General features: G+C 36.5%; 2 protein-coding genes across 2 annotated transcripts; one reads left to right on the top strand and one right to left on the bottom strand.

The window, feature by feature from the left end:
• Positions 1-487: 487 nt before the first annotated feature.
• LOC127136905 (DNA repair protein RAD5B) lies at positions 488-4515 on the bottom strand. The gene is made up of 13 exons (XM_051063415.1): positions 3607-4515; positions 3304-3437; positions 3004-3139; positions 2873-2920; positions 2592-2741; positions 2346-2497; positions 2177-2255; positions 1883-2083; positions 1597-1740; positions 1358-1510; positions 1147-1214; positions 915-1037; positions 488-815 (listed from the first exon to the last, which is right to left on the bottom strand). Exons 1-13 carry the CDS (start codon positions 4513-4515, stop codon positions 701-703), a joined length of 2412 nt encoding a protein of 803 aa, XP_050919372.1. The 3' UTR covers positions 488-700.
• An 8509-nt stretch (positions 4516-13024) lies between these two features.
• LOC127136906 (uncharacterized) lies at positions 13025-13963 on the top strand. Its single transcript, XM_051063416.1, has one exon. The coding sequence runs from the start codon at positions 13025-13027 to the stop codon at positions 13961-13963; it is 939 nt and encodes a 312-aa protein (XP_050919373.1).
• Positions 13964-15278: the final 1315 nt, after the last annotated feature.

The following is a 15278-nucleotide window of genomic DNA, read 5'->3' on the forward strand; positions in this document are numbered from 1 at the left end:
AATTCAAAGCAATTGAAAACAAAAATATAATGAAATAATGCATTATCAGATATAAATTATAATCAAAGCAATTGAAAACAAAAAAATAAAGAAATCATGCATTATCAGATATAACTTATAATCAAAGCAATTGAAAACAAAAATATAATGAAATCATGCATTATCACATATAACTTATAATCAAAACAATTGAAAAAAAAATAAAGAAACCATGGATAATTTACCTAAGTCACTAACTTATTAATCCACTCGATTCAACATTCTCGTTAATTTTCTCACCATGAAATATCCAACACTGATAACTTTGATCAATTCCATGCCTCAGCAAATGCGATTTCAATCCATGTGCGTCAACCTTACCAATATAACAACAACGCAAGCAAGGACAATGCATTCGTCTGGGGTTTTCAGCGTGTTGAACAGCATACTTAACGAATTCCGCAACCCCACTCTCGTACTCTTTGGTCATTCGATCGGCACAGATCCATGTTTTATCCATGGTTTTCCTACTTATTAAAGTAAACAATTAATCCAGACGAAAATACATAACTAAGGTAGTATCTTTGAATATCCTAACAATTATAAAGTTTCTAGTAAAAGCAACATTAGAGGGAAATTACAGTTTCCAAAACTACCACTTTATGAAAAGATGACAATTGTGAAACAAGTTTCTGTTCAAATATTTACAGATAGCAGCAAGCTATGGACAACTTACTTTAGATCTCAGGAAGAGAGCATCATAGAAGTCCCGTTCAGATTCTGACTGTTCACACTCAATCAATTGAATATCAGTTGGTGGCAAGACAAGTATAGGCCTGAAAAAACATAAGCATAATTGATAACTATCATTATAAATTAAGAAATTCACTCATGCATACTGAAAGAGACAATTCACATGAAGTAAGAATGACTACCTTCCTTCTTTATCCTTTGTTTCCTTGGTTCTTCTTAACATCAAGGTCCTCAAAATTCCCTTGACCAATTTCAGGGCTCTTTGATCACCCTGCTCATAGGGCTTTTGAATCAACTTAGTCCACCTATATTACAAAGCAGATTAACAAATGAAATAGTAGTCTTCAAATGATTTTTATTCCAAAACATTGATCAATTTACACTAGCTACAAGATAGCCTAATATTTGACATACCACTGCCAACTGCACCAAGGTTCAATGCGCAGGAAAGACAGGAGACTGAATAGATCCTCCAAACTATTCTGAAACAGAGAACATCACAATTTCAGAAAGAGATTCTTGACAATACACTCTTTTGCTTAATAACTATGAGCTCATTATATGGGAGGAGTACTTTTCTACTAGCAATTCTATAAATTACACAAAATGTTTCTCAATAATTAACCTGAAGCGGTGTTCCAGTTAGACACCAGCGGCAGTGTGAGGACAGGGCAATAGTAGCCTGGGCAACCTGACTTTTATGGGCTTTAATATGGTGAGCTTCGTCTAGTACCACTCTGAACAATTGGACCCTGTGGTAGATGCTATTCTCTCCATCCTGGTTTCAAAGAATCAGGGAATCCAAAATGAGGAGGTTCACTATTTAAATTTATGAAAATAAAATACAAATAAATATTTCCTTACACTTTTATATGAAGCTGATAGGACACCATATGTTGTCAAGACAACGTCGTACTCTAACAACAAATCAACATTATCAGTTCTACCCCCACCATAATGAACAAATATGGATATGCTGCCTGATTTTGAATGTGTTTCAAGCTCGTCCTGGATATTATAAACCATTGTAAATTGCCTTTCACATAAATATTGAGATATATATAAAAGAACAACCATGCTTTTTTAATTGGCTTAAATATAAAAGAACAACCATGCTTTTTTAATTGGCTTAATTAGAGAGGAATCTCACCTTCCACTGACCCAATAATGCCATGGGACAAACAATCAGAGTGCCACCCTCTACATTGTTAATATTCCTCCTCTTAGTTGAGAAAATGTTGTCATATAGGCTCTCTGCGTTACTGTCTTCTGACTTCACCCTGCCTGGATTACTTAGAATCAAAGCAATTGTCATAACAGTCTTTCCAAGTCCCATTGCATCCGCCAGAATCTACAATAAACAAACACAACTGCAATAAGACAAACAGTTCAAAGTGCATGTCGCATTTGGTATTTCAAAATTGATGGCTTCAAACAAACTCACTCCTCCTCTTGCTCTCTGTGTTGCTTGTGGAAATTTCTTTGCCGCCTCCCCAGTAAATATGTTCACATAAATTGTCCTTCTGATAAAAAGTATGTCAGGTTAAAATGTATATTGATATTGAGGTAAAAGCTACGTTTTGTTTGAGGAACCATGTACTATTAGTACTTACCCATTGCATATATTGTAGGCTGACCAGCAAGGATGTAGATTTCTATCAGCATTTTCATCATCAGCTCCCTTCTCAATTTCTGTCATCCAATACAGAGCTTGACTCTGGTAAGGCTTTAGACTACACATCAGGGTTGTTGGTGCTTTTTTCTCCTAAAGATACGTAAGACATAAATGGGTTGGCCACAGACACAGAAGAAAGAGAAGTTGAAGACTATCAATTGAAATTGGAACACAATTTATACACCTCTAAGTCAAAGACTTCAGCAGCTCCAACAAGTTTATTCAAAGCTGACTCTGAAAGAGCTTGTTCATTCTTATTTGGCTCAGGAAGTGGCTCACTGATGCCTTTTCTTCGCTTATTAACAGGAAAAACTGAAGCTTCATCTGAATCAAGCTAGTAATATAAACAGAAAATTTAGGCATCTAGCATGCATTCACAACAACAACAACATTCAATTCAATTTAAACAATAATATCATGAAAGCTCTATAAAAGTGGGGAAAGAAAGAAAATAGTTGAACATACTTTAAGAATCCGCTTCCGAGCCTTCATTTCCTCAGGGGTGAAATCAGCCTAGTTAAAATAACAAAAACACATTACAAATGCAACACTAACAAACAAACAAACAAAACAATTAAAAAATAGTGATTCAATACCTTCCTATATGGCTCAATCTCTAGCATGTTTAACAGTGTAAGGAGGGGGTAAGCAGCAGAGTTAATGTGGCCACAAGCCTCTAGCCTCCAAGAGGTATCAACAGACTCCAAGAATACAGATTGATGAACATAAAAACTGTCCATAAATCAAACGAATGGGTTCATCCACCAATAAACTCAACATCATATTCAAATGAAATAGCCAAGTTACAGGCACAAAACTAAGTAAAAGGGAAAGCTTTCATCAACATCATTTAAACTAAACTAAACTAACATAAGGAAACAAGAAGTTACCCATACCTCACTAACAACATTATTTCTTGCATCATTTCCAATTTATATGGTGTGGCAATGCATCGGCCTTGAACCCTAACATTTCCAGATTGCACAAGAGGCATGACAGATTTTGCCCATTCCATTGGCAGCCTCCCAACCTAAAGTGTTAAATACAACAACATAACCAAAATATATGACTTCGATTCCTTCTCACAAAAGCATCAAATCAAGCAACATTGCATTTTAATAACAAAACAATTCAGGGAAATTACACACAATAAAATATTTCAAATAGTAAGCATTGCAATCAATTGATATTATTATTACCACTCCAGAACGTTTGGTTGAGACGCGAACAATCCATTGGAACTTGTAAGAGGTATTTGGGTCAGGGAAATTGAAATAAACAATCTCATTATCCACCAATCTCCTTAGTCCTCTAGCTGTGGAAGTAGCAACCTCAATCTTCCTTCCGAGTAATGACCACCCAGGCTCAACAGGAAACTCACCATCCTCAAGATTCGGAATCTTCTTCTCTTCCACTGCATCTTTCTTCACCACCTTCAAAACACTAACTTCGTCATTAACAGCGGCTTCTTTCCCTTTCACTACCTTCAACACCTCCAAATCATTAATATCTACTTCCTTCTCCTTGGAAGCTTCTTCATTTGATTGAATCCGCGTTGCTTCATTAATCGGATCAGCGATGATGGATTCCTGTGTTTCACAAATCACATTGACATTGATAGCTTCTTCCTCAGTTTGAATAGGTAGTTCAACTTCCGTTGACTTCAGCGATTCATCTACGAATCCAGTCTTAACCGATTCCTGAGTCTCATAAACCACATCAACATCGGCACTCTCCGTATTCTTTGGAATCGTTGATTCAACTTCCATTGATTTCATCGATTCGTCAACAGTGACAACTTGTGTGTTCGTAGCCTTTAGAAAATCGTCAAACGGGAGCCTTGAACGCCGCTCCACGGAAGGTTTGACATCTTCTTCTTGAGGCTCGTCGTTCACCTTGATCATCGGGGTTTTGCATGCTTCGAACTCGTCGGAGTTAGGGTTCAGAGTAGGCGGCGTGGCAAGAACACGAGCGTCGCCATTGCTGGTTAGGGCGCGGACAACGGTGAGTGGCTGAGCGACGAGAACTGGATTTCCGTTTCTAAAAACGACATTGTCGTTTTCCATTGTTCTGAAAACCTTCTCTTTTTTTCGAGAACGTTCCGTCATGGATATACAGAAATATCAGAAAATAACTTAACGAAAAGAGAAAATATCAAACCTATTCGAAAGCGCTTTTGGTTTTAATTTTTTTTTTAATTTAAAGACTTTAGACAGCGCTTTATCAAAAGCGCTGACTAAGGTCTATATTTAAAAGCGCTTTCTAAAAGCGCTGTCTAAGGGGGGGTCTTAGACAGCGCTTTTAGAAAGCGCTGTCTAAGACCCCCCCTTAGACAGCGCTTTCATTATTTTTTTGGAACATTTTCCGTGTTTTATTTTAATTTTAACCTTAGACAGCGCTTTCTTTTAAAAGCGCTGTCTAAGATGCGCTGTTAAAAGTCATTTTTGGCGTAGTGGCACCTGTCTTCGGAAGATGTTCTAGAAACCACTGATACAATAAAGGAGCACAACAAGCAATCAACCCCTTCTTCTTAGTATACCTATGACTTATGTGATAATAGACATCGGCTAACAAAGTGGGTACTGGGTTCCTAGTAAGGAAGACACAAATGGCAGTCATGTCTATAAAACCATCCATATTAGGGAACAGGACGATGCCATAGATAGCCAATGCAATAGCAGAGTAACAAGCATCCCAACTTTCTGCCTTCAACAGGGTATGAGCTCTTTCCAAAAGAAAACTTAGTGAAAACCCTTTGGTATTTCCTTTGGTCTCTAAATTATCTTTTGCTTCTTTTTCATCCATGTGTAGCGCACTAGCAATGTCCTCGAGGGGCAAAGATTCATCTGTCCCTTCAAATAGTGACTTGTCCTTCATAGGGATCCTAACAAGACGCTCGAATTCTTCTAACGTTGGTGCTAGCTGGAAGTCTTGGAATGTGAAGCATCTTAAAGGTAAGTCATAAAATTGGGCTAAAGTGATCAAGGCTGTATGGTCCACTTGTTGATTGAGGATGCTGAGCAAATTGCCATAGTTCTTTCCAAAGTTGATTATGTATACAGGGTGCATCTGAGAGATCAGGCTACGTAAGCTCCTTAGATCGGGATCTTTGAACTTGAATGAGTAAATGTTCCTTTTGCTTGATTCCATGTTTCTTGAATTCCTGCAACTCATGATACTCAGATTCCTTGGAAATAAAATAATATGAATGCTATGCTATGAATGATGTTATGTGTGTCACATGTAGGTTAATATACAGGTCATGAGAGCGGGTATTCTTGGTTTCTAAACAAAACCCTTTTGGTAGAATGCTAAAGGTAAGAGGTTCCCAAAGTCATCAATCAATGTTTAAGAAAGTTATTGTCATGATGAAAACTCATCTGCTAATAACATCCCTAAACAGAGTCTCGTTTGGGTGAGGCCTTCGTATAGTCCCAAAGAGGAAGACTCCTAGTGGGTCCATACTATACAACTCTCGAGTCCAAGGTTCTAATAAGGTTCTCAGAGTCATAGATCGAGGTTGGGAATACCACTGTAAGGTAGTAATACGCCCAAGGGATCTCATCTGATTGGGGCTTTCATATTACCCTAATAAGTCTGAGACTTTTCAGGTAAATACTACATAACCACCGGATATAATGGGTTAAAAGGTCCCTAGAGTCATTGATCCAACTTGAGAATACTATCGCCGTGACGAAAACTCGTCGGGCAATAATATTTCAAGAGAATCTCCTCTAGGCGGGGTCTTCGTTTCTTCCCAACAAGGAAGACTCCTTGTGGGCGACCACTACGCAACCACCAACTTAATCTTATGGTTTTTCTCAGACTCGGGTGGAGAGCCTATCTCACAAAGTATCATCAACCAGAGCACCCCCAATAAGACATAGTCAATAAATCACAATATAATAATTATGACAGAATAATAATAGCATAATAGAAAAATAACAGACAAACAAACAAGATTAACACACAATTCAGAAACTGAACTAAATTAGGCTTCACTCTCTTTTGCTTGGAGCTAGTCCCTAGCAGAGTCGCCATCTGTCGCATCTCGAAAAATACGATTCCTCGCGATGGTCGCGGAAAATATTAGTGTTCGAACAGAGTCGCCACCGAACTTTATTTATCCCAATGAAGGAATAGGAAAATATCTATAAAACCTTTAGGAAGTGGAATAATGGTCGTCGCAACCATATTCGGGTTCGGGAGTGGATTACGTAAGGGGAAGGTATTAGCACCCCTTACGTCCGTTGTACTCAACGGGAACCTTTTAGTTCAAATGTGCGTTTCGAGTGTTAATTTATGTTTGTTTGTTATCTTTGGGTTATAGAAATTAATGGGAACCTCAGAAAGGGAAAAGGGAGGTTTTTTATTAGTGTGCTCGCGAAGATACAGCAATCTCCTGCCTACGTATCCTTATAGTGCAATAAGGAAGTCAGAGCACTCGTAGTTCGGGAACTACGGTTGGTTGGTGTGTTTTTTATGAACAACTGTTTAGATCGCGTTCTAAAGGCTAAACACTGGCTTGTCTACTCTCGGCGGAGGCTTAAGCATTGGTTTGTTGTGCGCATTAGAAAAGATTAACAGTGTTCCTTTTTAAAAAGAGTTTTGGTCACACGAGGGTGACAAGTTGGATTAATATGTTGGATATTTTGTTTGACTGTTTTCGATCGCACGAGGGCGAGAAAGGATAAACTTGGTAGGTTGAGATATTTTTGGTTGGATGACGATTACTCGGATAATTGAGTAAGATAACTCGTATCCTAATAGTCGGGAAAGGGAATAGAAGACTCTAGACCACTTTCTTTTTCATCCTTAATTATAGGAAAGATTTGATAATAGTTAAAGTGCTTTGGGCGGATGACGAATACTCGGATAATCGAGTAAGACAACTCGCATCCTAATAATCGGGAAAGAGAATAGAAGACTCTAGACCACTTTCTGTTTCATCTGAATATTTATGAAAATAAGGTTGTATATGGTTGATGTATTTTTAGGATAAACGACAAGTGCTCGAATGACTGAGTAAGACAACTCATATCCAAGCATTTGAGAAGAGGAGTTGAAAGCTCAAAACTATCTCCTTTTTCGTATAGTTTGTTACGAAAATAATTTGATTAAGTTGTACGTTTATGGAAAAATGATAATTGCTCGACTGACCGAGTAAGAGAACTCGTATTCAAACAATTGAGGAGAGAAGTTGAAAACTCAAAGTCATCTCCCTTTTCATTTAGTTCATTATGAAAATAATTTGATTTAATCGGGTTTAGAAGTTTGTAGAGGAACGACAATTATTTGACTGACCAAGTAAGAGAACTTGTATTCAAATAATCGAGGAGAAAAATTGAAGACTCAAAGTTATCTCCCTTTTAGTTTCTTGTTATAAAAGGATTTGATTTATTTCTTCTTAAATGGATTAGAAATGACGACCATTTGACTAACCGAGTAAGAAAACTCGTATTCAAATAATCGAGGAGAGGAGTTGAAAACTCAAAACCATCCCCCTTTTCATTTTCAAATAGAGTGTCGTTTAGAGGTGATTAAGTATTTTAATTTAACTTTCGATGTCGGATCGAGGTTTTAAAAATTGCATTCTTGTGAATGAATTGAATTTATTTAGTGAATGGTTCATTTAATCGATTAATTAAAACCGAGTAGGTCTCATTGTAAGAAAGCCCAAGAGTAAGCCATGTGAGGTTGATGGCGATGCTTTTACAAGCGATCGACTTACATAGGTGTTTTGAGAAATGGGCTCGACTTTGAATCGAGAGGTTTTATTTGTTTTTTTAAAAATTGGTTTGAATTGATGGCATGAGAATTATAATCTTTTTTGTATTTTTTAAGTCTTTATCATTTTTTTTGGTTCATTTTAAGATGAGATGAAGGATGTACAATGATATAAAGTAAATATAAAAAATAAATGTTAGAAGCGGAATTTAAAAGAGTTAGATGCTAATTGCGGTAATTAAAAAAATAGCGTTAATCGTTAAATGTTAGGTGGTAATTGAAATCAACATGGAATAATCGAGAGAATTGCAATAAAAATATTAAATCTAAAACAAATAACTAAAGTTTAGTTAATAAAAATATCATTAAATTAAAACTCAAAACAATATTAAACTATCAAAAATCTCAATTCTAAACTATTATCCAAAATATTAATTTTAAAATATTAATAAAGATTTAAATTCTAAAATCATTCTAAATTAAAGTTCTAAAATAATTCTAAATTAACTTATAATTCTAATTAATCTACAATTATTTTAAAAAAAAAGTCTAATTAAATTCTAAAATATTTTCAAAGATTAAAATCTAAAATAATTCTAAATTAAATTAAAAATTCTAAAGTAATTTTAAATCGACTTATAATTCTAATTAATCTACAATAATTTCTAAAAAAAAGGAAAACTAATTAAATTCTAAAATATTTTCAAAGATTAAAATCTAAAATCATTCTAAATTAAACTAAAATTCTAAAATAAATCTAAATCATAATAGGATTCTAATTAGTCTGCAATTATTTCTAAATAAAAAAACTATCTAATTAAATCCTAAAATATTAACAAAGATTTAAATTTTAAAACCATTCTAATTTAAGTTAAAATTCTAAAAACAAATCTAAATCACAAAATAATTCTAATTAATCTATAATTATTTCTAAATAAAAAATTATCTAATTAAATTCTAAGATATTTTTCAATTAAATTCTAAAATCATTCTAAATTAAACTAAAATTCTAAAATAAATATAAATCACAAAAGAATTCTAATTAATCTATAATTATTTCTAAATAAAAAATTATCTAATTAAATTCTAAGATATTAACAATTAAATTCTAAAGTCCTTCTAAATTAAACTAAAATTCTAAAATAAATATAAATCACAAAAGAATTCTAATTAATCTATAATTATTTCTAAATAAAAATTATCTAATTAGATTCTAAGATATTTTCCAATTAACATTAAAAAAATCATTATGGTCTTAACAAAAAAAAACAGCCAATCGTATGGGGGGTGCTGATAGGGATTAATGGGCCAAATCTGGAAGGCCCGAAACAGACCCATCTAGGTTAAACCTAAAACAGAAAAAGGAAAAGGCATCGTTGCTTTCTCAATAGCCTTTCTCTTTCTGCAGTTTTCAATCGTTCCAAACTTAGCAAACCCTAAAAGTTTCTTCCTCCCGGAGAAGACCGCCGAAGGCGACGGCTTACGGTGGAGCCTCCCTTCTTCTCCAACCACCCTCTACCCAAAAAACCTAACTTCAAACACTAACTCCCTCTCTTTTTGGCCGGAGAATCAAAATCCGGCCTTCCTTTCCCCTAAATCGTCCTCAATCGACCGGATCGAGACGAAAACGAGCCTAAAACTCGACCAACCGAAAACCCAAACAAACGACCAAAACAAAACCTAAAACTCCTTTCAAACAGCCAATAGAAACCACATGGAGACAAAACAGTTTAAACCTAAACCCTAAATTTGAAATTAAACCTTCAGTAGTTGCATTTCAATGAAATCATAAAGGGGGTTTTACTCAACTCACAAAGACGAATGCAATAGTATGGAGATTTTTGGAAAAGAAGGGAGAAAAAGACTACTTGATCGGAGCCGGTCCGGCGATGAAGTCTCCTCTGACACGATCCAGATAAGCCTTCTTCTACTCTTTAAACTCTCTTTCCCTTCCTCTGTTCTTCCTTCTTCTTTTTGTTTTTGGACTATGTTGATGTCTTTTTTAATCTTAGGGTTTGGATGTTTTTTGATTTACTGTTGAATCTGGCTTCGTGTTAAGGAAATATTTTTTGAGTTTAACAGAGAAAAACAATTTTAATTGCTTCTCTTAGATTTCCCCAAAACGTATGTTGTGTTGTTTTTGGATTTTATGCTTACAAAGAAGTATCTCCGTCCCCCTGGATTTTTTAGATGTGTTCTTATATATCTCCTGATCTCTTCACAGATGAATTTTTTATCCTCAAAAGAAAAACCGTCTGTTATGCCTTTCCATTCCCGGTTATTGTGGATTCCATTTTTGTAAATGTGTTACTGTTTTAAGTTATTTTCGAAGTGCTTTTTTGAGTGTTCGTATTGGACTTCTGGATAAAATGTTAAACTGATTAACTCATTAATTACTTTTCAGTTCTTTAAGTGCTTATGAAAAGGGTTTTTTAATTAAGCTATTTTTATCCCTGCAGGTTACAATTTGAAGTGATTTTGATGGGATGGGATGTGGTTGCGTGAAGCTTCACAGAAACAAGTTTGAGGCGTATCAGCTCCAAGGAATGTCCAACGGTCCCTGGCTTTGGTCTCTTGGGGCAATGGTTCTTATCAATTGCAACAGCTTTTATTAAGTTAGGATGTAATCAATTAAGTATTTAGGTTAAGTGTATATTTGGACTATTTGTAACCTATTGTACTCAGAATCCGTTTATGTAATCACTTTGTAGCATTCAAACCTTATTTCCATATTTTAATTATGCTTATTCAATTAAAGCACTTTTGAAGCTACAAATTCAATTTTGGTCATTCTGTTTTGTTGGTTTTGCTGTTACAATATTTCTTCCCTTGCAAATCACCACATTTAACTGGCACACGCTCTACTTAGGACGTACACACTAATGAAGCGACGGAACTTGGAGTGCCTGGAACATCTTTAAGAAATTACCCTCAAACCAAAACCTTTATACTTTGATGGCACGAAATATTTAGAATAGGACAAATCCCAAATTATTTACTACTATAGCTTATGGCCGGTAATATGCTTCACTCATCTTTCATAATCAATGTAAACATTTTGACCTTTTCACTAATTACTTGCTATTATTTCAATTCAAATTCTCTTCAGTCAACAAGGCACAAAGAAACCAACTGGGGTTACTTGATTTAAAACAAAAAAATAATTCTAACTTCAACACCTGAATCTGAATATGGTGATTTAATTTAAAACCAACGCATACATGCCTAAAAGAAGATGCAAATTTAATTTGGAGATCTACGAAGGACTTAGGATTTGGCATAAATATTTGGGTTGCGTAAATGGACTAACAAATAGTGAGCATAAAAATAATAACATGGCTCCCAATACTTACTAATAGGAAAATAGATTTTGGATCAGTCATGTAAAAGATTCAAACCACATGAACATGCTTATGCAAATAGCCCTTTAAAACAAAGAGATTTCATGGGTAGACCACAAATGGCCGGACAAATTTGGGGTATGACACCAACAACAATTCGTCTACAACTACTCTCAACAAATGGAATCAACGGAATAACCACCCATTTCTTCTCAGCAAACAACTGCTACAACCAGTGTTGTCTCTACCCCCATTTACAAAGAACCACACATTTTGGATCGTGAACCACATATCCATCTTACCACTCCATTTGAAAAGCTTGAGGTCTTGTGTGAATCTTTGGTAGATTTCGAGAACATGAAGCAAAATGGAATAGACCTTAGTGAGGAACTCAGAAGGCAAGGGTGGGAAAACTATTTCTAAAGGCTCTATGGTCTTGTCTATACTTATCTGGTAAAAGAATTCTGGCATTTTGCAAACTTGGATGATCATTACATAGTGTCACATGTTCTGGGGGTAAAGATTGTTATCACTGAGAAGTCCATCGCCTCCCTTCTGAACATGGAGAAGACATGGGGAAGAAGGATCTACAATATCAACCCTAGGGCAAAGTACATGTCCCAGGAAATTGCCCCAACCATTTTCCAACAAAACGCTGAAGGCAACTCCTCCAAAAACAAAGAACTTCACCAGAACCTCCGAGTCTGGATGAAGATCATTATGAGAACCATTCATCACCGCCCAACCTCAAACTCTTCAGACTACATCAACAAGGATAAGAAGTGCATACTCTACTGCCTTCACAAAGGGCTCAAGCTGAATCTTCCAGCACTGCTCTTCAAATACCTCAGAGACTCTGTCAAAGACACTAGAAACAACATGAACTCCATAACCTACATCCCTTTGGGAAGGCTTATCTCCGATGTTTTGATTGACAGCGGGCTAGTGGATCACCTGATTCATCATAATCTAATGGAGGATGTCACTTTTGACACTGGAAGGCCTCTGAACGCTCACAATCTGAAGAGCATGTGGGTGATTGAGCAAGTTAGGGTGAAACCCTCGTTAGATACCTCCTGAAGCACTCAAGGATCAGAGGAAGATTCCAAATAGCCTCTACCTCTTCTCCAAGATTAATCCTTTAGAGGTTTTGGCACACTATCTAAAGGACCTCGCAAGCCAAGGTGTTGACATCTCAGAGTTCTCTGTGGATTGGCTGCCTGAGCATCCATCAAATTTCATGAAGAGACAACGAGAACCTTCTGAGAAGTCAAAGAAGGCCAAAAAAGCAAAGCTGGGGGAAACTTTTGTGTTAAGACCTCCAGTCCCTCTAATTGAATCTCCAAGTAAGTCTTTGCCTCCTCACTCTCGCTCTATCAATTTAAAGCAAATTGCTTCTTCTCTTTCCCAAACCAAACCCATCTACACTCACTCATAACCTTCTCCCTCTACCACCAAACCATCTGACACTCCCACCTCTAATCCACCATCATCTCTATTTCAAAAATTTAACCTCTCCACCACAACCTTACCAGTTTTTGAAGCTGAAATGCTTAACGAACCTATCTCACCAATCTCTTCATCACCTTCATCTCCACCCTACTACATCCTATCATATGATTCAGAACCCTCTGACCCTCAATCCCCCACCCTGGCTCAGCTTCATGCTCGTGCTCTTGCCTCACAACAACAACTTGAACCAGAAGCCAATACTCCACCACCTGAACAACTAACTCAACCACCATCTGAACAACCACAAAATCCACCACCTGAACAACCAACAACACCACCCTTTGAAACTACCATCGTACCACCCATTGAAAAAATTATCACTCCTACCTCTCAACCTCCCGCTGGCACTACCCAAACACCACCAACATCCCCATCTCCCAACTCTAAACCAGAAAATACCTCCCCCCTAGAAGAAGCAACCTCTTTATTTGCTGAGTCTTCAGTGGAGAAGATCAGATCTCTATCTGAAAACTCTGGTATCAATGATGATCCCTCTGCAGTAAGGATTCACTGGAACAGAGTGATCAGATGCATGACCTATGGGGCTTTCAAACTGAAAAGCCTCTCTGAACAAGTCCGCAACGACTTTATCAGAGAAGCTGGAGAAAGACTACAGGCACGACTGGTCAGAGAGGTAGAGGAAAAGGCCAGAAGAGAAGCAGAAGAGAAAGCTCGTCTGGAAGAAGAGCAATGGGTTAGAGAAGCTGTAGAGAAGGCTGTTGTTGCGGCTACTGTTGAAGCTGAAGCAAAAGCAAAAGCTGACACTGAAGAGGCAGCATACATAGCTGCGGAAGAAGCTGCAAAGGCTAGGACGGATGCTCTGGCTCAGGGGGAGCAATCAAACTTTGGCTTCGCTCCTCTGGTCCTAAAGACTTTGGAAGAGCTGCAGAAGGAGCAACAGATAGTGCGAGCAAGATTGGATCACCAGGACTCCGTTAACAACAATATTCAGAACTTGCTGACTCAGCTGCTCTAGAGATTGCCTCCGCCTCCGAACCCTTAGACACTTAGGCTTCTCTTGTTGCTTTCCTTATGTTTTCTGCTATTGTTTTTTTTGTGCTCTTTGTTTTCTGAATTGCTGCTTACATGTACATGTCTTTATCATATATGAAATTTCTTTTACCTATTTTTGCTAAGTCTTTTTGAGTCTGACAAAATGGGGGAATAAAAACAGCTCTGATGAAAATATATCTAAGCCTCTTGCTACACTGTGCACATTAATATCTTATGAAAACTAAGTTATGCAGGATAACAACTAAAGTAATAACTAGCTGCCACACAAGGAAAATCTGGTAAGAACTTCTGAGAAATTCTATGATCCATCTCAGGGGGAGTCAGATCTCATTTGACTCTGAAATATTATTTTTGTTGATAATATCATTGTTTCATCATCACTCTGAATTTTTTTGTCATCATCAAAAAGGGGGAGATTGTAAGAACAAATTTAGTATCTACAATTCATCTCTAAGATTTTGATGATAACAAAGGATGAAACAAAAATGGTACCCTAACAAAATTCATCTAAGTGTGTAGGACTCTAATCAAAAGAAGTCAGATAGACTTTCATCAGATACAAACATAAGTTCAGAATGACCACTAAGACGCAACTCAAGCAGACAAAGAGAGATCAGACACTCTGAAGCGGAAGAGCGCACTCTAGCATTTGAAGATTTTACACTCTGGTGAATCAATCAGGAAGACATCAGGAACCTCTAAAGACAGTCAGTTGCAAGCAACTATCTGAAGATATACTTGCTGAATAGAAACTCTGACATCTGAACATTCTGATTCAGAAATGATCTCCAAAGACTTAGGTATAAAGACTTCCACTTATGGCAAGAATCTAATTTTGGAAGAGAACTATAGCATCCCAAACTGCTTTGGGAAGAACGCAGAGATTAATGACATTAATCATCCATCATTGCCAAAGATCTTGTCACTCAACGGTCTTCTCATCACTCCTATATAAAGGATGAATCACTTGACTAACAACAACAGAAACACACGACAATACAAACACTACTTTCATATCGTTTATTCATTCTCCTTCTCACACGAGTTACTGCTATAAAAGTGTGAACAATTCTTTTGCTCTTACTTTGTGTAATTTTTGCTTACGTAGAAGCATTAAACATTACTATAATTCTATTTATTTGTTGAATTCTCCTCAAGTGACTTGTGAAGTCTGTAAACTTGAGAGGGCTAAGAGATCTTTATCCTCTTAGACGATCATTTTTGTAATCTTTCAAGATTAGTGGATTAAGTCCTTATTGAAGGTGAAATCACCTTGG

Source organism: Lathyrus oleraceus, chromosome 4 (genome assembly GCF_024323335.1).
Source record: "Lathyrus oleraceus cultivar Zhongwan6 chromosome 4, CAAS_Psat_ZW6_1.0, whole genome shotgun sequence".
NCBI classification, from domain to species: Eukaryota; Viridiplantae; Streptophyta; class Magnoliopsida; order Fabales; family Fabaceae; genus Lathyrus; species Lathyrus oleraceus.

Coding starts and splice junctions, on each gene's coding strand:
- LOC127136905 (XM_051063415.1), bottom strand. CDS start 4,515: ATGACGGAACGTTCTCGAAAAAAAGAGAAGGTTTTCAGAACAATGGAA. Junction 3,438..3,606: donor CAACCAAACGTTCTGGAGTG/GTAATAATAATA, acceptor TTAACACTTTAG/GTTGGGAGGCTGCCAATGGA. Junction 2,256..2,345: donor GCCTACAATATATGCAATGG/GTAAGTACTAAT, acceptor ACTTTTTATCAG/AAGGACAATTTATGTGAACA.
- LOC127136906 (XM_051063416.1), top strand. CDS start 13,025: ATGCTTAACGAACCTATCTCACCAATCTCTTCATCACCTTCATCTCCA.